A 22,080-nucleotide genomic window follows, 5' to 3' on the forward strand; every position below is an offset into this window, starting at 1 on the left:
GCTGATCCGGATGAGCTCCTCCTTCACTTCGAAACTTGCATTCACTAACAATCAAACGATTAAATAGCACTTGATAATCTCATAAAATAAAACATATTTAACACATAGACCAAGGAGTACATGAAACAACTCATAAATAACAAGTTATTGAGAAGAATGGACTCATTTGCATTAATAGGAAACAAAAGGAACAATTACAACATGAGCCTTGGTGTTGTGCAAGTCCCTCCCAGGGTCCATCAAGAGTTCTCCTTTACTTTGACAAAGCTCACCCACTTCCAAATAGAACAAGAAAAGATGGTAATCTCTCCTCACAAGCTTCTAAATGGGAGTCCTAATTCCAGCAGCATCTACCCTTAGAAATGTTTATCTTCCAACCTCCCCTCCTTCTGGCCCAATGCCTGTATTTATAGTGCTCAAGAGGAAGTTAATCAGGTCCACCATCAATGGGATAATCCCCTCTTTGGATGGGATAGCTCCCTTATTGATGGGATAAGTTCCTCTTTGGTAGGGGTACATGAACCATCTGGAGGTGCTTCATACACGTCAAGCATACTTCTAGAAGCCTCTAGAAATGACCACAAGTAACTTTTTTAAAGTGAAACTTGCGCTTTTTGACCTTTACAGGGGTACGCACCTGCCCCTTTACATACAGAGCGTACAAGTACGTAGTTTTTGTGAACATTAGGTGCATATACGCAGGTAAGGCCGAGAGAATCTGCGTACCCAGAGATAAACACATTTACAAAGACTTTCTCTCTTTTTGGAGTTTTGACATGGAGAGAAAAGGCATAAGACTTGCCCAGGAGGATAGCATGACTATTGATAGAGCCATACTAACTGTAAATAGCCATGGTGACATTTTTTAGTGTAACATTTTGCCAACAACTTAGATATGCAATTAGATTCTATATATTTTGCACCAGTACATACAAATCTAATCTGCAAACTTGCCACCCAAAAAATTCCTGCAAAAAATTAAAAAAAATACTCCATTTTTCCCAAGAAAGTGCTCTAATACCACTTGTTATAGATCTGACCTGCAAATATATGATAATAGAAATAAACCCAAGAAATAACAAGATCTGAATATAGATATAAATTCTTCTTTATTGATCAAACCCTTAAGCTAGGGCAACACCATACATTCACTCCTTAAGGAAGGAGAACACTCCACAAGCCATATGCATGTTCATACAATAATCCTTGACATCTCTCAATGGGGAGTCTCTAGCCTCTATATAGGCCTCATACATATAATACCGTGGGTCATTACCATGGTTCCCTCAATACAATCTATCTAATACCATGGGCGTATTACATTATTGCTAACTACTTGTGGTCCCTTACATGATACGGGTTAACCACCTTATTTATTACTATGGCCCATCCCATTATTACATTATTCCCTTGGGTACCTCCCTCTGTACACCATATTATCCCCCTAGGTATTCAAATCATTCTTTCGTTTGGAATTAGGGTTTCCAAACATAGCCAAAGTAGTTCTCACCAAATTCATTCCTTTTATCTTTACCTTGCTGCAATCTAGTCTTACTATGTACTGTCACATCACCAAATTTTTAGCTATATAAACAAGTCATCTATTACCTTGTCATGCTAATACCAAACATGTTCCCCTACAACTACTCACACATGTCAGTCACACGTTCCAAAGATCAAGACAACATATCTAGTAATTTGAAACCAACCTTTAACAAGTCTAACAACCATGTCATAATCAACAATCCACTCACATTCATCAGTCATAATACATAATGCTACAACTATCACCTACTTACAATCAAGTACATATTAGTTATCTCAACACATATGTGTTAGTACAACCATCTTAAAACAAGATCCTTTCGTCATGCAATCTTACAAACACATACTCATATCATGCAACTAATCAAACATTCAAACAACAAATAGACAACATAATAGACACCCAACACTCAAACACCAAATAGATGACATAATAGACACCAAACACTCAAACACCTAATAAATGACATAATCAAACATTCAAATACCAAATAGACGACATAATCAAACATTCAAGCACAAAGTAAATGACATAAGCAAACTCATACCTTAATGGATCTCATGGGAGGCTACCTTTTCTACAAAATCAATCTAGATTAACACAATATAACTTCAAAACATATCAACTCAAACATAAATAAGGTCATGATATCCATAATAGTAATTAGCTAACATGCTCACATCATAAACTCATAAACAATTGTCATTCATGCATAACAATCACATATGCACAATCAGTCTAGATTAGTACAACACACTATCATAATATATTAACTCATACCTTATGTCATAACCCTAACCATCTGCATAGGCCAATCCAAATTAACATTATACATATAACATCAAGATCTTAATGCAATAACCCTAATCATCAATTTAACTAACATATGACAACAACAAGCTAACATATAACATACTCATCAACAACATAGAAAATAATCATCAAGTTAACTATCATATAAAAATCAATAAGTTAATCATATAACATACTTATCAACAACATATAACTTAAGCATCAAGTTAACTAGCATAAAACAACAACAACAATGAATATGCCAACAAGTTATTATCATTCATGACTATTCGACACATGTGCATATGACCACACTGATTCACTAGCATCTACCATGCATGTAACCACAATAATAATAAAAAGAAAAACATGTATATAAGTAACCCTAATTCTTATAATAACCATTAACCACATACCTGCATGCCAAACATACAAACCTATATGATGATCTTCTCTTACCTCGAAGTCTAGTGCCACAAACTCACTCTAATGATTTGCATCTCCTACTTCATCTCAATCAACACATGATCTGAAATTGATCTAAGATAGAAAATAAGGTATTACAGACTCATGTGAATGGATATGCCTATGTTATTTTATGCAACAGATCGATAAGATTGTGAAATACACAGGAAATGAAGCAGTTAAAGAAAACATAACAGGCAAACATATAAACACAACAAGCTTAATAAGGAGTTCACCCAATACTCCTGGGCTATGTCTCCTGGTCCAGCCTTCAGTGGTGGCCTCTTTATTATGTTTTCAAAACAGAGTTTCTACAACAGTGAGCTCAATTTCAGTCTCACACAGCATATACAAATCGGAAAGACTATACTTGGATCCCCCAAGTCTCTGGAGTACACAGACTCTCCTTACTGACTCTCAACCTCTATTGGTCACAGTAGTATGAGCCCAATCTGAGACTCATACATGACAGGAATTACAAAGGAGTGCGCTTGAACCTCCCAAGCCTTCTCTGGAGCACATAGACTCTCTGACTCTCTCTGTCTCTGTCTTAACTCTGGCTCGATGCTGCCTTTGCTTCTATAGGTCAGCTCAACTTCTTCTCTCTACTCTCTACTCTTAGCTTTCTGCTTCTTCTGCTTGCTTCTTTCTCTGTCAACTTGTGGCTTTAAATCCAATCTACTTTTTGACTATTCATTTCTGCTTCCTGGCTTTCCGGTTCCCCTACCTTTGTCCATTTGAATCCCTCTGTCCTGCATAATCAGTCATTGTATAATGCCTCACTAGGAGGTGGCCGCCTATTTGATAACGTATGAGTGTCGGTTCTCTTGGACATGTTTGAAAAGACCATTTTTTTTCGTTAACTCCAAGAATGCCCGCGAAACATGACCTTCTACCAATGCATCGTCCATATCAGACTTCAAATCCTATACAACTCTACCTGTTAACCTTGTCAAATCCGGTCATCCATCGAAACGCATCTCCACCGTTGATCTGGAGCCTCCAAATCCTACGGTCATCGTCCATATCGGGCGGATAAGTAACATGATGTTTATTCATCTGATGTGAGTGGTTTTCTCTCTCTTCCATCGAACGCGTGGCAACCATTGTATGGCATCGGGCGGGAGTCGGTTGAAACCGCTTACCACTCGAAGCCCTTCCAATATCCTTCCAGTTTTTGTGGGACCCTGCTTCTGACAGAATCGAAATGAAATCTGTTGCATTTTATGATTTTTCGAGTCCGGGTGCTTGTGGCCTTTCCTTCTTTGAGGGATTTTCCCTACGATATGCGATTAACGACTTGTCGGTAATCACATATTGGAAACGACCCTCATTAGAATGGGCCGACGGTCTGCCCGCTTGACCAATGATCCTCGTTGCTCCACGCTGATCACAAATTGCAACTGTTATGAGGATACCTCTGATAAGCTTGACCTTCACAAGATTTGTAGCCTTTGGCATAATTTTAAGAGTTCATAAAACTTAGAGAGTGTTCTAGGATCCAATTTGGATCACCGCCTTCCCACTGAAAAAGCTTTTGGACCACCAAAAGTTGGTTTTTAAGCAATAATCAAGTGAGGATATAGATTCCTAGCTTGCCCAATTTCTATCCATCTTGCACTGCTTGGTTTTGAACCTTTGAGTCCAATCCTGAGGTACTCAACATCCCCTCTGCGCATAATTCTCACCTTCTTGTCTAGAACTGTATCTTCCTGCAATTCATTAAGATATTCAAGCAACAGATCATCAGTAGAAGGCAATTGACTCTACTATTCGGGATCTTCAATTAATGAAGGTTCAAACAATCTCAAGCTTTCTGCATTAACTACTAAATAGATGTGCATGAAAGCTAGCAAATTAAGGCGAAAGGCATTTTCACCGATTTTCTCAAGTATCTTGAAAGGTCCATACCTTATTGGCTTCAGTGTCTTACCTTCACCTTGCATTCTGTCTTTCTTGATATACAACCAGACTTGATCACCAACTTGGAAACTATGCTCAATCCGATGCTTATCATGCCTTGCCTTGTACTTGGCTTGGCTCCTTTCCAGCTGTTCCTGTATTGCTTGGTGAATCTCTTGGATTTGTTCAATGAACTTGGTTGCCTTGTCCACATCATTGTGTCCTTCAACTGCTATGTCTTTACCAAAGACAAAATCCAAGGGAGACCTTGGTGTGAAACCAAAACAAGTCTCAAAAGGAGATCTCTATGTAGAAGAATTTTTAGCCCGGTTGTAAGCATGTTGCACATAACACAGATGTTCATCCCAAAGCTTGGGATGCTTGCTGCAATAGCCTTTGAGAAATTGGATCATTTTTTGGTTGACCACCTCTGTTTGGCCATCTGTTTGTGGATGAAAGGTTGTGCTCTTCTTCAGTCTGGTGTCCATCAATTCCCACAGACTTGACCAAAATTTCCCAACAAACTGGGAATCTCAATTAGATACAATAGAAGTGAGTAATCCAAAATGAACCCATACATGCTGAAAGAACAACTTTGTTGTTTGTTCAGCTGTAATCTGTTTGTTACAGGTTATTAAAATACACATTTTGCTGAACCTATCCACAATAACATATAAATAGTCATGACCTTTTCTAGATTTAGGCAGTCCCCCAACAAAGTCCATGGAAACACTTTCCCAAGGATGAGAAGGAACTGGTAGTGGAGTGTACAAGCCTAGTTTTCTATTATTGAGCTTGCTTTTAGAACACATGGTACACCCTCTTACATATCTAGAAATTGTTTCATTCATTTTTGGCCAATAACAAAATCTTTGCAGTTGTGCAAATGTTTTACTTACACCAAAATGACCTGATATCATAGAAGTGTGTGCTTCTCGAATTATCTTTACTCTTTCAGTTTGAGGAATGCATAACTTTCCAAAATGATATAAGAGTTGTTCCTTAACATGATAATCCAATTCTTCTACTTGTTTTCCATGACTTAAAGTTGCATATACATCTTTAAAATCTATATCTTGAGCATACTGTTCAATGTAGCTTTCATGCAATACTGAATTATGCTTAAGTATAGTAGATATATTTATGATTGGTCTGGACAACATATCTACAACTTTATTGTGTATGCCCTTCTTATATCTGATGACTAGATGAAACTATTGTAGTAAACCCATCCACCTATAGTGTCTTGATTGTTGCAACTTAGTTTGTGAGTGTAAATATTGAAGTGGTTGATGATCAGTATGTATAACTGTCTGTTTGCCCATTAGATAATGTTTCCACTTTTTCACACTCTGTACTAATGCATACAATTCTTTATCATATGTGGGATAATTAACTACTGCAGAATTAAATTTCTTAGAATGATAACATATGGGTTTACCGTGCTGCATCAACACTGCTCCCATGGCATAGTCACTGGCATCTGTTTCAATCTCAAAGGGTCTTTGAAGATCGGGCAGTGCTAGTAATGGTGTTGTACTAATCTTTTATTTTAAGGTGTCGAAGGCTTTTTGCTATTTGCCTCCCCACTAAAACACCTTGCTCAATCCTGTTAAAGCATGTAAGGGAGCTGCAATCAAGGAAAAGTTAGAAATAAATTTTCTCCAATATTGTGTTGCTCCTAGGAAGCTTCTAACTTCTGTAGCAGATTTGGGTTTAGGCTAGTTTACAATGACTGCACCCTTAGAGGGATCTATCTTCAATTCACCACCCCCTACAATATGACCCAAATAAGTCAAATATGTTTTGCCAAATTCACATTTTGATAGCTTAACATAAATATTTTCTCTTTTCAAAACATCTAAAGTCTGCTTACATGCTTCAAATGTTCTTCCCATGTTTTACTAAATATAAGAATGTCATCTAGATATACAATGACAAAATCATCAATAAAAGGCCTAAGTACAGCATTCATTACTCTCATGAAAGTAGCAGGAGTATTAGTTAAGCCAAAAGGCATAACTAACCACTCATACAATCCCTGCATTGTTTTGAAAGCAGTCTTCCATGCATCTTGCTCTGCAACTCTAACCTGATGGTACCCACTATGCAAGTCCAACTTGGAAAAGTAAACATCTTCTTTCAACTAATCTAATAGATCATCTATGCGAGGAAGGGGATAACGATTTTTTATCGTTATCTTATTCAGTGCTCGGTAATCAACGCACATTCTCCATGAGCTATCTTTCTTTCTCACCAAGACAATTGGAGACCCACATGGTGATGTGCTAGGTCTTATGAACCCTTTCTCGAGCAGCTCTTGTACCTGCTTCTTGATTTCTGCATTCTTTAAAGCAGACAACCTGTACATTCCGATGTTAGGCAATGGAGCATCTTGCTGCAAATTAATATCATGTACTATTTCCTTTTTGGGTGGCAGACCTTTAGGTTCTTGAAATAGCATATCATATTTTGAAACAACCTTTTCTAAATCAGCTTGCTGTTTAGCATTATAGCCTTCAAATACATTGGTTTTATCAGGTTTATTTTCCTTTACAACCATCAGTAAAAAATGTTTGCATGAATTTACAATTCTTTTCATCTGCCCTGAGTTTATGAGAGTATAATTATTCTTGAGTTTATGAGCTCTTACAATATATTCAATTCCATCTTTAACGAGTTGATACTTGTTTTCAGCTCTATAGAAAATGGATTTCCTATCGTACAAGTAAGGACTTCCTAAAACAATTCCACATATATCCAAGGGAACTATATCTAACTCAACCTCATCTACAAATGTTGACCCAAAAGAAAACCTAAGTTTACATTGTCTAGTCACTTGTAGCTTTGCTTTATCACATAACCAACCCAATGGATATGGCTTCTTGTGAGGTGTGGTTAGTAATCCCAGCTTCTTTACAATTTCTTCAGAAATTAAGTTTACTTGTGAGCCACTATCAAACAAAGTATCAATCTTTTGATGCTTGGAAATAACTCTAATATGAAAAATCTCGTGTCTTTTCCTCTCATTTTCTTCATTATCAGTAGATTGTGCAGAATTAATAATAGATGCTTCAGAATTTTTACCATTTATACCTGTGGTTGTGATTTTTGTTTCATCCCCTAAGTCTGACCCAAAATCTTTCTGAATAGCTGCAGAAATCTTCTTCTCTTTGCCATCGTACTTCTTGGGCCTTAGCTTCGGATGCAGAATCCAGTAGTGTTCATCATCATGCCCATCCTTCTTGCAGTGATTGCATGAAGGTTTGGTCTTTTGTATAACATTTGTCTTCCTCTCTTTCCATTTCTGCTTTCTCTTTTCCTTGTTCTTGCTTGCAGTGGGTTTTGATGATCTCCAAAATTCTGGGTGCACATTCTTGCCTCTAGCCTCTAGATGTGTAGCCTAAACAGATACCTCATCTATGCTAGTAGGATTAAACATGAGAATGGTGTGTTTCAAATAGCTGTGTAGACCACCTATATACTTCAGCAGAGTTTCAGGTGAGTCTAACGAAATTCCTAGAATCAAAGCTCTTTTTCTAAATTATTGGGTGTAACTTTGTACACTTTGCCATTTTAATTGGCGAAGAGTTTTCCAACTCATCATAGCTTGCTGCATATAAGCTAGTGGATAGAATTTTTTTTTAATGGCAGAAACAAATTCATTCTAGGTAGAAAGAATTTTACCATGCTTCTTCAAATCAGCTTGTGTTCTGCCTTCCCACCATACTAGGGCAGTGCCTCCAAGGCGTAGGCTATCCAGCTAAATCTTTCTCCTTTCTGAATCGATGTTTTGCACTCTGCAATATACATCAATCTGTCTAATCCAGTTATCTATCTTTTCTACATTCAATTCTTCGTCATAAACTGGCAAATCAAACTTCACATCTAATTTAATCAAAGAAGGTTTCTTCTTTTTCTTTCTAGGGCTTTCTTTATGTGAAGAAGATGATGATGAAGGTGATGATGGGGGAGATGGTGGAGAGGGATTCTCTTCTTTTCCTTTTCCTTTTGGGTGGGCAACTAGAGGAGGTTCTTCTACTCCTTTATCTTGTTTGGAGGTTGACGACTCTTCACCTCTACCTCTCTTAAATTCTATATACATTTCTTCTACCATGGCTCTCATGGTCATGAAACTCTCCATGAACTGGGAGTCTGATTCCAAGGGACTTTCTTCTGACATTTTCCTCTTAGGATAGACTCTTCCAATTTATGGGTTAGCTTCAACCAGCTCTCCTTCTCCTAATTTAAGCTTTGTCCTAGTTAGCATTCAACAAAAATCCAGCACAAGCTTGTCTAACCTTAGTAACCTAGAGCTCTGATACCACTTGATATGAAATTGATCTAAGACAAACAATAAGGTATTACATGCTCATGTGCATGGATATGCCTATGCTATTTTATGCAACAGATCAATAAGATTGTGAAATACATAGCAAATGAAGTAGTTAAAGAAAACATAACAGGAAAAAATATAAACACAAGAAGTTTAATAAGGAGTTCACCCAATACTCCTAGGCTACGTCTCCTGGTCTAGCCTTTAGTGGTGGCCTCTCTATTATGTTTTCAAACCAGATTTTTTACAACAGTGAGCTCAATTTGAGTCTCACACAAAAGATACAAATCAGCAAGAGTGTACTTGGATCCCCCAAGTCTCTGGAGTACACAAACTCTCCTTAATGACTCTCGACCTCTATTGGTCACAGTAGTATGAGCCCAATCTGAGACTCATACATGACAGGCATTACAGAGGAGTGCACTTGAACCTCTCAAGCCTTCTCTGGAGCACACAAACTCTCTGACTCTCTCTATCTCTGTCTTAACTCTGGCTCGATGCTACCTTTGCTTCTGTAGGTCAGCTCGGCTTCTTCTCTCTGCTCTCTGCTCTTAGCTTTCTACTTCACCTGCTTGTTGCTTTCTCTGTCAGCTTGTGGCTTTAAAGCCAATCTTCTTTCTAACTATTCGTTTCCACTTCCCAGCTTTCCAGTTCCCCTGCCTCTGTCCGTTTGAATCCCTCTATCCTGCGTAATCAGTCACTGTATAATGCCTCACAGGGAGGTGGCCACCTATTTCATAATGGATGAGTGTCGGTTCTCTTGGACATGTTTGAAATAATCATTTTTTTCCGTTAACTCCAAGAATGCCCACAAAACATGACCTTCTGTCAACGCATCATCCATATCGGACTTCAAATCTTATACAAATCTGCCTGTTAACCTCATCAAATCCGGTCATCCATTGGAACGCATCTCTGTTGTTGATCTAGAGCCTCCAAATCCTATGGTCATCATCCATATCGGGCGGATAAGTAACATGATGTTTATCCATCTGATGTGAGTGGTTTTCTCTCTCTTCTACCAGACATGTGGAAACCATTGTATGGCATCGAGCGGGACTCGGTTGAAACCGCTTACCACTCGAAGCCCTTTCGATATCCTGTCGGTTTTTGTGGGACCCCGCTTCTGATGGAATCAAAATGATATCCATTGCATTTTATGATTTTTCGGGTCCAGGTGCTTGCGGCCTTTCCTTCTTTGAGGGGTTTGCCCTGCGATATGCGATTAGCGACTTGTCACTAATCGCATATCAGAAACGACCCCCGTTTCTCGAAATGGCCTCTAGATTTGCTAATTTGTGATAGCGCACATTACCATGGGCCAATGGTCTGTGCGCTTGACTGACGGTCCTTGTTGGTCTATGCTGATAACAAATTGCAACTATTACAAGGACACCTTTGATAAGCTTGATCTTCACAAGATTTGTAGCCTTTGGCATAATTTTAAGAGCTCATGAAAACTTAGAGAGTGTTCTAGGATCCAATTTGGATCAACACATTAGAAACATAACATACCAATAGCATCATGATGACCTAAACTACATACATTGACCTCACAATGCATGTTTGACCTACTATACATGCATAAATATAGCCATAACAATGCATGCATAACAATGTATAGACACTGACATGCATAATAAATGCATATACAACCGACATGCATTCAGGACAAACACATCCCAACAACAACATCATGAACTCCTACATGGAAACACAATTGTAACAATGACCATCACCATGCACACATAACAAGCACATATACAACCTACATGCATGCATGACAAACACATTCCACCTATCCTGTCCAAGGGGTGAACCATGATTTGATACCACTCTATGGCATCAAATATCATGCAAAGAGAATTGAAACCAAACACCACCCAAAGAGAACAAAACCCGCTCTGATACCACTCTGTAACATCCTCCTCCCACACTTACTGAAGCTTACCAGTCCACCGTGGTAAATATGTCACGAAAAGTTACTATGATATAATTCAACTCCCTAATTGTAGTTAAGGAAGTGGAACTGACGAATCAACACTTTATAGACCTCCCTTGGGTGCTATAGGACCCCCAGGAGCTAATCCACCACTCCAAGTGCCCAACCCCCTAGTCAACCTAGCCTTTTAGTGAACTAAAACCCCATTTGCACACATGACATGGGCATGCATGCGACTGGGACCCTCCAGTCGCTACCACAATTCCTGTAAGGGAGATACTGCAATCTTTTTTCAGTCGGTTTTGTCCTAGATACTACGAGATCTAAGCCACTTTTTCAGGGTTAGTCTCCAAACCACTGCTCGGAACTTGAAGAGACTTTTGAAGACAATAAATGACACCAATACAAAGTCTCTAACATAATATTTCATCAAGGACTTGACCTAACCAAGCCCAACCATGACAGTAATTTCATCAAACATATCACAAATATGAAATCTACAGGTATCAACAACAGATCTGAGCATAGGGGTCTCATACTTATCTGAGAATCCCTAAGAATCATTTTTGCCTCATCACAATAACTGCATTACCATCTATTAATCCACATATTCATTTCACATTCATTGATTAATCAATTCATGATGAGAGCCATGCATTATCATTATCATAAAGCTCACTCATAACCAACATATAATCAACCGAAATATCAAGGATATAAAAACCATATAAACCACATATAAACAAGTATATTTACCCATAGAATACCAAGTATAAGGACCTATTAATAATGAATGTAAAGGATAACCAAGTTTGGGACTTCCACGTTCCACCCGACCAAAGGTTGGACGAATCAAATCTCTCTTCATCTAAGCACCATGTTTCCATATTCCAAGCATGAATGTGGTATCTCATAGAACATATCCATCAAAACCAAACCAGGACTTCCAGAGGCCAAACCACCTCAACCCTCAACTAGTGATTCCACCTCATGGACAGACATCACTAACCATCACCAGATTGGTCTCTACCCAACTTTTCGAAGGCTCTAGAGCGTGTGTTCCAACCAAGGCTCCTGGAATAATAACTCAACCCACAACTATTGTCGAGCTCTAGAGTGTTTGTCCAACCAAGGCTCTAAGACTAGTAACTAAACCCACCAAGGGCTCCAAATCATTTCTCCAACCAAGGCTCTAGGACTAATAACTCTACCCAAGCTATTATAGGGCTCCAAAGAGTTTTTCCATCCAAGGCTCCATGAACTAATAACTCAACCCATAGCCAAAGGAACATGAGAACCAACCATAAAAAAAGGGGAAAGACTCCCACAACACCATGGATATCCAGGAAATGGAAAGGCTAGGAAAAACCACTGTCAATCCAGGAAATCTTCCATTCCAATGACAACTCATAACCAATAAACCACATTCATGGGTCATGCATGCCAAAACTAACAAGGAAACCATACATGCAACTTGATACCTGCAAATAAATCCAATTGTAGTTGTTGATCCCGTTGTCCTCTTATATTTTCCTTCCTTCCCTTACTTTCTTGCTCCAAATACCAAGTATGCCACACTCCTCCAAGAGTGCTCCAAGAAACTCTTTATGTCCAAGAGTATGAGAGAGATAGAGAGAATAGAAGAGAGCTCCACCAATACCTGTCAAAAAGCTACCAACTGATCCTGAGAAGCCTTTTTACGAATGAGGCCTCTATTTTCTTCATTTTCCATTTTTTCCCTTCAATTTACTCCTCACATGCAACCTGTGACCTTTCACCTTCATTTTCTCATAATTTCCATTATTTTCATAAATAAAATTCCAATTAATACCTCTTTTCCTTTTCAAAGCCTTTTCCATTGCCTTTGCCAATTTCCTTAGCCATAATAAACTAAATGAAAACCCAATAGGATGTTTTTCCCACCATTCAGCTTGGAATACATGTCCCATGACCTTGGTCTTATCTTTTTTACATGGATTTTTAACCAAGGCTGTTACAAAAATAACATGTAATTCCTAATGCCTCTTCCTAGAATTCTTGTCCTAACTCAACACCATGGTGCATACTCCTTGCTTTCTCCTTTAGCACCCCATTCATCTTTTCTGCAACTCTATTTTGTTAAGGTGTGTATGGATTAATATTCTACCTTTATATACCACACTTCTTACATAATTCTTTGAATTCATTACCATAGAAGTCTCCACTATTATCTCCTTGAAAAATTTATTTTATTTTGTCTGATTTGAAACAAGATCATTAAACTCTTTGAATTTGTCAAATACTTCATATTTCTTTTGAAGGAAATAAATCCATGCATTCCTCTATAAGTCATATATAAATGAGACATTTTTCACATCTACGTAGTGGTGGAACCAAAAAATGTCCAAACATATTAATGTGCACCAATTGTAATATTCTATCTAATATTGTAGAACCAGAGGAGAATATCACTTGGTTTTGCTTCCCAAATAAACAATGTTCACAAAATTCAAAATATAAAGAGTGATTTGACATACCTTCTATGATGCAATTACTATGTAGTCATTGGGAGAATTTTGAGGTTTAAAATGGGCCGACTAAGGAAAATAATAAAATAATAGTTAAAATGATAAAAGAAGACCTATGAATTTTAAAAGAAAAAGAAAGGAAACTACTTTTTCTACTGTAGTTTTCGCTTATCTCCCTAGAGGTTCACTCAAATGTCAAGAGTATACGCTTTGATATGTTGAATTAAAGTATACATCCAATGAGTACCCACTTTACATACTTATGAGTAGGTCCACATTGAAATAAATTGAAAATACATGAAAAAAAATGTGTTCAACATGTTTTCTCCATGCATTTTCATCTTTTTTGATGTAGAACACTCAAAAGTATCTAGATTGGGTACTTATTGGATGTGAAATTTAATTCTGCATCCAATGGTTGACTACTTTTTAAATTTTAGTGAACCTATAAGGAGATAAGCCAAAAATACAATTGAAAAAATTGGTTTTCTTCTTTTTCCCTCCGAAATAGTTTCTCCTGAGGATGAAATCACCATCTTGAATCCTATTGGATCTTTTAAGGTTACTTTTGTTAGTACATTTTTTGTTTTGATGCCCATTTTTTACATTAAAATTCCCCTAATGACTCAAAGGCCCTTCTCTCCAATATGCCTTAATCTTCGATGCCACAACATAGTATTTTCTCCAAAGTATGAAGGAGTTTTTCCTTCTTCTACTCACTCTTAGGAACAATGGAATTGTTGCACCGATCACTAATAGTGCTTCCCAACAACATATATAGAGTTCCAATTTGAAATCCCCTCAGTAATACCACATCGAATATCTTGTAGGTACCATCTCCAAACACTATTTTTACACTTGCATCACTTATCTTTCTTAAAAAAATCAAATTTATGGCTAATCCCAGGATGTGTGAAACAAAAAGGAATATTTTAATCCTTCTTCCATTATCTTAAACTCGACTTTTCATTGTCCTATGATTTCAGCTATTGATACATCCCCTATGAGGATTCATATGAAAAGATGCACTTAAGTTTACTAATCATGCCTCATGATCTACATGTGTACTTGAAGAAACCCAGTACACATCCCCTACTTCACTCGAGGAGGTTTTTTCATCTAAAAACGAAGCATCCTCAAATCCCTTCCCTTTCTTAGCAATTTTAGATGTACATTCTTTCTTGTAATGTCCTTATTATCCACATCTCCCATATACATTTACGCACTTTCCTGGAGATTTGTATCTTCCTCTAGATTTAGATCTCCCACTTGAGGAATTATTTTTATTCTTATTTTGGGAGCATCCTCTTACAAATAAGGAATATTTTCTCTAGCTTTCCATGTTTTTCCATCTCATCTCCTCTAATAACAAGGATGAGACCATTTCATAAAAACTTGATTAGTTGCAATACTACCTATGGAAACAACTAGACTATCCCACAAGTCTGGTAGAGAATATAACAAACTTATGCACTTATCTTCATCTGAAATCTTGATATCAATAGACAATAGTCGACTTACCATAATATTGAAGGGATATAGGTTCTCTCTTACCAGGTCTCCATCCTTCACCCTCAAGTTATACATATTTTTCCACAAGAACAATTTGGTTACTAGGGAATTAGACTAATACAAAGCCCCTAACTTATTCCATAAATATTTTGTTATGGCTTCCTTTTAAACATTCAAAAATACTAAATCTTAGAGACACAATCATATTATTCTATTTTCCTTTTGATCCAACTTGGCCCATTCTTCTGTTGATATCCACAAAATTCCTTTGACCTCTACCCACCAACAAATCTTCTATTTTGAGCTTCCACAACTCAAACCTCTACCCATTGAATATCTCAATTTCTATATTTACACTTCTCTCCATTTATTTTCATCATAAGAATCACTCCCATAGTTCTCCCATTATAATAGGGCCTATCATAGGCCTGAGCCAAACCCTTTAACCACAAAAGCATCCCCTTGAAGCCAAAATTGCTCTGATACCAAATGTTGGTTTTAACCCTATACAATTAATTGCTACAAATATATTCTTAATAAAATAGAAAATATGTAGTATAAAACACACACATTAACATTGAGATTTTATCTTGGAAACCCAAAATATAAAATCAACAAGATTTTGCAATATATATTCTTACATACAATGTTATAATACTCTCTCTCTATATATATATGTGTGTGTGTGTGTGTGTGTGTGTGTCTATATATATATATATATATATATATATATATATATAGAGAGAGAGAGAGAGAGAGAGAGATATTCGTGAACTTCCAATCCATTTTCCTTGGATTATAATATAATCGTAGTTCCTTAACTAAAACTAGAAAGTCATGGAAAAAACCACCATGCACCACAAAACTACTTTTAGAAAAATTATGTATCAAAAACCACTAAAAGATTAACACAAAATACCAGCCAAAAAATTAATTTCATGGGTGATGCCCCCAAACCTATGTGTAGGGGGGATTTTGTCCCCATACAAACCCCTCGAGTAGAGCAGGGGAGGCTTCTCCCTCTCTACAATACCCCTGGGGGATACCACCCCCTTTGTGAGCCCCTCACTATGCTCGATGGAATGTCCAACACGTGAGAATAGTCATGCAAATAATATACTACATACCCAACACAACATTAGGTTTCAACTTGGAGACATAACCTACCTATGAGGTGAAGGAGAGCCAAAGTCCTTGGGGGAAACCAAACCAAACTAGAGCCTTACAACTTGGGACATGTAGCCTTTTCCTATTTATTAGGGAAAAAATCCATATAGTTGTGGACTTATTGGAAAGACACAAAGGGATGGACCATGGAAAGAAAATAAAACTTAACAAAATGAGAAATTCTACCTTACTTCGGTACACAACTTGAGTTTACCCTCATGATATAAAATGTTTGAGATGTTGCTCATTCACCTGTAATTATTGTTGTTTTCCATCTAGGTTGGATAAAAGGAAATAATTATTGACATTAATGTCATCGAAGATAAAGGATCGAGACACAAACTATCAAACTTCATATGCTTATCAGGCCTTTCATGCCTCTTATCCCAAAGAAGGACCAAATATCATGGTTGAAAATATTGAGGTCTAGATTTGTTATAAAAACCACTCCATATTTTGATGGTAATCTTTACAATATCTATGGAATTGAGCCCTCTATTCATGTTTTACCATCAATTAATTGATCTCCTCTGGATATTATCTAGTTCTTTGACCACATCTCTTAAAAGATTCATTACTATTAACTCTAGCTAGACTAGGAGAATTGGAAACGTAACTGGGTTCAATCTTCATAATTTGTACTTGTATCAAGAGAAAATAGAAGAAAAATAAATTTATATTATTATTATTTCTTTAGTCAAGCACGTTCATGCTTCTAGGTTTTGTAGAGTTAAAGAATTAAATTTGAGTCAAAGTCCATTTGGACTCTTTATAAGAAAAAGGAAAAGAATTTTTTTTTAACTTAAATGGAGTCAAATTTACCTCCATAAGACCAATTCGGCCCTCTAGATCGTCAAGTCGGCCTATTCAATAGATGTTGCCCTTCAAAATGACGAAAAACTATATATTGGCACATGTTCTCCTTCATTTTGGAAAGTGAAGTTCATGGATCTTCTCTGACAATCTCTGTGATAGAAAAGCATGTTTTTTGTGGTAAAAAATGCAAGGTTCCCAAGGAAAAATACCTAAAGAGGATGCAAGCTTCCTAAGATTATAAGTTCTAAAATGGATGCGAGGTTATGAGATTAGAAGTTTTGAAAAAAATCCGAGTTTTCTTGAAGTTAAAATTATAAAGAAGATGTGCATTTCTAAGGGCTTACGAAGAAGGAATGATGGGGGTTTCTTGAGGGATACTGAAGATACATATGTGGAGCATTACTAACATAAATGAAGACTTGTTTTCTAGGTTTTTGATGATTCTCTATTGGACATAATCATGACATCTAGAGGACAAGATGGAGGGTTGACTTGGGGATCTTATGGAGGTATTTGTCATGGTATTGGTCTTGGTCTTGGTCTTGGTCTTGGATATCTCATTTGACCTGCTTCTATAAGAAGAGGATTGTTCGAGTTTTCCCCAATTAATTTTCCCTAGCTTAGAGCCTATATCTTGTGTTCTTGTGATCTTCATGCATTTTATGTTTTCGTAATTTCTTGATGAAGAATAAATAATAAAGTAATAAAAGGCCAACAAATCTCACAAGTAATTATCAAGTAAGGAGAATCAACCTTAATCTACAATTTCCTTGATTTTCCAACATGATATCATTGAAAGGTTAGAAGGTGGAAGATCACATCTTGTCCGCATCTATACTTGAAGTTTTCTTTGAAATCCCTATGGAAGTATGAGTTCACATCTCTGAGGCTTAAAATGATGGATCTAAATTAAAGAAGTTCAAGTTACTCTCTGTGGATTGAATGCAAGATAGTGATTTCACAAAATTTGTATGAAGGAATTCCAAAATTCTTGACTATGCTACACATGTACAATGATCTGAGTTACCATATGATTTGAAGGTATTTTTTGATAAAAATCAAAATGCAAGTTTTCTGTTATCATCCAAAAACTGATCACCTGGCCATTTCCTATTGGGTTAATTGAAATACACGATGTAGTATGGTTTTTTACACATTAAAACCCACTTTCACCTTAAGAATTAATTTAATGAACCATTTCCCTAAATTATTCTTTATTAGAATAAAAAAAAACCTATGAGAATAATTAAATAAATCATTATTACGCCGTAAGGCGTTCCCCTCTGAAATCAACCTCCCCAATTGCCTTTCTGTCATAATCTTGACCATTAGATGCGTTGTTAGACGATTAAATGTTTTTCCACCGTTAGATGCTATCAAGGCAATTAAATCGATTCAGTGGCTCCACTGGGTTTCCAGCAAATTTGTCGCGGTAGTGGATCCAAGCATTTTTCATTGGTAAGATGGATGGATTTTGTGCTCTGTAGGTCGGCCGTCTCCGTCCATGGCTTTTAAAATGTTCAATCAAAGTTCTTCCTCTACGACAATATAATGTGGATTCATATTTGAAGAAGAGGATTTTCTCAATGGTTTATAGCTTTGCTGGAGATTGGCGAGAGGAGGATTCGAACCGGCGTCAAAGGATCCATTTATATCGGCCGCTGTCCAGGTATTTTTGAGAGATTCTGTAAAGTTTTTGAAAGTCAGGTGGCCTGATTTATGTTTTGGAGGAAAATTTTGCTCAAATCTTAGATCCGGCGATTCGATCTTCATTTTCGAGATGGAAGCTGTACTCTTGTATTTATAGATGTGCGATGTATAGGATTATTTAGTGAAATTTTATCTTTTTTATTGGAGATCCGTGTTCTGCTTTTTGATAATGGATTTTGTTGCATTTTTAAAATCTTGCAGAGATTTTGTTTGCTTTAATTTCAAGCGAGGATATTGTCATCTTTCTCATATGTTTTGGATATCTTCTCTGATTTAGCTGTTATTTGGGTTACGTAGGTTTGGATTTTTTTGAAATTTTGCAATTGATATACCTAATTGAGCTGAAACCCCAGCTGTGGAGGATATTCGCCGGTAATTTGTGGCCTTTGACGTCGGCTGCTTTTATAACAGGGTTTAATCCGTGTCTTTGAGGTCCCCGGCATCGCTTCTCGTGGAGAGATTTGGCTGGTGGTGTTCCAGGGCGGTGAAATCGGCAAGTTTGCCGTTAGCCATACATTTTGTCATTATTTGGGGAATTTAGACCGTGAAAAGTGCAGTAGGGAGATTAGGTCCCGTTGGTAGAAATTTGGTTTTTTCAGAGCTTGAATTGCCTTTTTTGAGATCAAACCTTTGTTAAGGTTAATTGTGTTTTTTGAGATTTGCGAATGGCTCCAAGTAAGGTAAGGAAAGCTCTCGGTGCTGTGAAGGACCAGACGAGTATTAGTATAGCAAAGGTTGCAAGCAACAATGCGCCGGATCTGGATGTTGCCATTGTAAAGGCAACAAGTCATGATGAAGTACCTATAGATGAAAAATATGTGTATGAAATTTTGCACCTCACCTCTTATTCCAGGGGTTATGTTAGTGCTTGTGTCCACAGTCTGTCCAAGAGGATCAGCAAAACACACAATTGGATAGTGGCAATGAAGGCGCTGATGCTCATTCATAGGCTATTTCAGGACGGTGATCCAAGTTTTGAGCGGGAAGTTCTTCAGGGAATGAGGCGTGGTGCACGCCTGCTCAATCTGTCTGATTTTAGAGATGATTCACACTCAAATGCTTGGGACTATTCCGCATTTGTACGCACATATGCCCTGTATCTCGATGAAAGATCAGTTGATTTGTCAAAATGAACTCGTGTTGTTGCTCATTTCTACACTGCTGTAGTGAGTGCCATGGTTGCTATATGATGTGAACTTACCGATTATGATAGACTTGCAACCATCTATGCTGCAAAAATGAAGTATATTCTTCATTTCTGAAAACATGTACAGCCTAGATAACTACCACCATGGTCTACATAGAAGGACAAGCTGCTTATTTGGAAGAAATCAACCCTTAATTATAGCAACGCCTTCAATCTGGATAAATTAGGTAGTGCACTTTCAAGAAATCATAAGTAGCATATTGAACACCTAAAACGCCAAGAACCTGGACTGGTGGTCTGCCGAGTAATCCAACTGCTTTATTGTTGGTAGACTTCTTGTATTAAATCACAAGGTGGAACTCCTACAAATAAGCTTTGCACTGCAGATGGACTTGCTGTTAAAGTTTGAACTGAGGGTTCAGGAGCTGGAAAAGTCTGTGATCTGTATGCAAGATTGTTTCGTTTCCAGCAAAATAGCATTGCAGAAGAGGAAGGGATTTGCGATTGAGATACACACCTGATAGCAGAATTGTGGGGTACCCACTCCAAATGATGATGATTACCCACTCTATGGTTGACCCATTTTTCTTGTTTCAGCACTGCAAATTTCTCATTCACTCAGTCATATCTCAATCGTGAAAGAAATGGCAAAGATGAATAATGAAGGAAAAGGTCCTATATAAGATTCAAATTTAATTTGAGATGCATGGATTATGGGAAAACCCATGGACTTGGATTTTCATATCCTGGAGACTGTTGCTCTATTTGCCACTGTACTAATAACAGCATGTATCTTACAGGTTTGAACTTTGGACTCTGGCCCCCTATTGCAATGTTATGATATCCAGAAACTTATTTCATTCATCATTTGTCGTAGGTGATAATAGACAAATCTAGACTCATTAGATTCATCATAACCCCCTGATTTGTAAAGAATCCAAAGGTTAAGATAGCTGTATGTTTATTTTTTGTTATAGCATTTAAATACATGTCCACTCTGCTTTTATTTGTATCATGTAATTGATTTTTGTACAGGATGGAACTTCAAACTACATGAAGGGTTTAGTGCTGCTGCTCTGTTACTTTGTCATTGGATCGTGCTTCTTTCTGTTGCAAACACCGCTCACAAAGGGTAGGGATTTGGTTTGAGGTATTATCAATATCTTAATCAAATGATTTGCAATATGGGTTTCTTCATTTCTAATACATTTATTTAATACATTGTGTGCAGGACATCGTCATCACCATCATGCTGTAAACACTCCAATCCTGGATAAAAGAGTTGTGACAAAAACAAATCCCATGCCTGCTAAACAGGCAAGTTCTACCAATTAAAATATGTCCTTATCACTTCGAAACCCACTGCTCATTTAAATAAATAGATAATTGCCTAATATGAAATAGAAATCTCATTTCGTCTGTGACATTGAAATTTTTCGCTAATATTATGCAAATGTGCGTTTCACAGTTCTAGAAACGGATAAGGAGACAGGAAATTGGCGTATGGTTCTGGCAAATGGGCATAGTTTTCATACGTGTGGAATGAGAAATCCTCTCCTTCACACTGAGTATTTCAATAAAGCAATCCGAAGTATTCTTTTTATTAAAAAACCGCTGTTGCAAGATTTATAGTTTGTTCTTTGTACAGTCATGGCTCCACAGAACTTTGTAGTTTGTTCTTTGTACCGTCATGGCTCCGACAAACCCATGATGTTCACCTTTTTCGGGAAAAATAAAGATGCTGGCATATTGTTCGTTCTGTTGTTTCTGTTAGGGATCAAAACAACGCCTCATGTCTCAAAAGTGTTTGTCCGTTTGTCAATCAATTATATATATATAAATGAAAGAGGAAAGGCCTCAAAACTATTCAGGATGAGCCCCAACCATAACTTTTATAAATTTTGAAATGCAATTTATATACCGTACTTGAACTTATCCCCATTTCAAATTCCATGGATGGGAAAACTACCTGGTAACTAAACCTACCCATTGAAAATATACATTGGTGTTTAATGTCAATGATAACAATTAAACCCTTATTCGCAAACCAATGTTAATGTGAATAGTCCCACTCGGGTTTCGGTCCTCCCACCACACAATATTAGTGCTAACAGTCCAATTTTCATTACAAATTAAAGTTATCAACGAATCAAAAGTTCATGGCCAGATTTATGGTAGATGGAAATTATAAATGCAATGAGGAAGCCGTATTTAATGATAATGATTATCAATAAATTA

At 37.1% G+C, this 22,080-nt stretch overlaps 1 protein-coding gene across 5 annotated transcripts; it reads left to right on the forward strand.

Moving 5' to 3' along the window:
• Window positions 1–18,280: 18,280 nt before the first annotated feature.
• LOC149209750 (putative clathrin assembly protein At2g25430) lies at window positions 18,281–21,601 on the forward strand. 5 transcript variants are annotated; one of them, XM_089396490.1, is made up of 5 exons: window positions 18,281–18,654; window positions 18,993–20,642; window positions 20,902–20,974; window positions 21,074–21,159; window positions 21,311–21,601. In XM_089396490.1, the coding sequence occupies exons 2-5, from the start codon at window positions 20,556–20,558 to the stop codon at window positions 21,314–21,316; spliced, it is 252 nt and encodes an 83-aa protein (XP_089252616.1). In that variant the 5' UTR covers window positions 18,281–18,654; window positions 18,993–20,555; the 3' UTR covers window positions 21,317–21,601. The 5 variants fall into 5 exon arrangements, with proteins under 5 accessions (XP_089252616.1, XP_089252614.1, XP_089252612.1 ...); XM_089396488.1 differs by having other exon boundaries at window positions 18,282–18,654; window positions 20,878–20,974; XM_089396486.1 differs by lacking the exons at window positions 20,902–20,974; window positions 21,074–21,159; window positions 21,311–21,601 and having other exon boundaries at window positions 18,341–18,654; window positions 18,897–20,630.
• Window positions 21,602–22,080: the final 479 nt, after the last annotated feature.

Source organism: Pinus tabuliformis, chromosome 1_2, assembly GCF_031772625.1.
Source record: "Pinus tabuliformis cultivar Carrire ecotype Pingquan chromosome 1_2, CPIR1, whole genome shotgun sequence".
NCBI classification, from domain to species: domain Eukaryota; kingdom Viridiplantae; phylum Streptophyta; class Pinopsida; order Pinales; family Pinaceae; genus Pinus; species Pinus tabuliformis.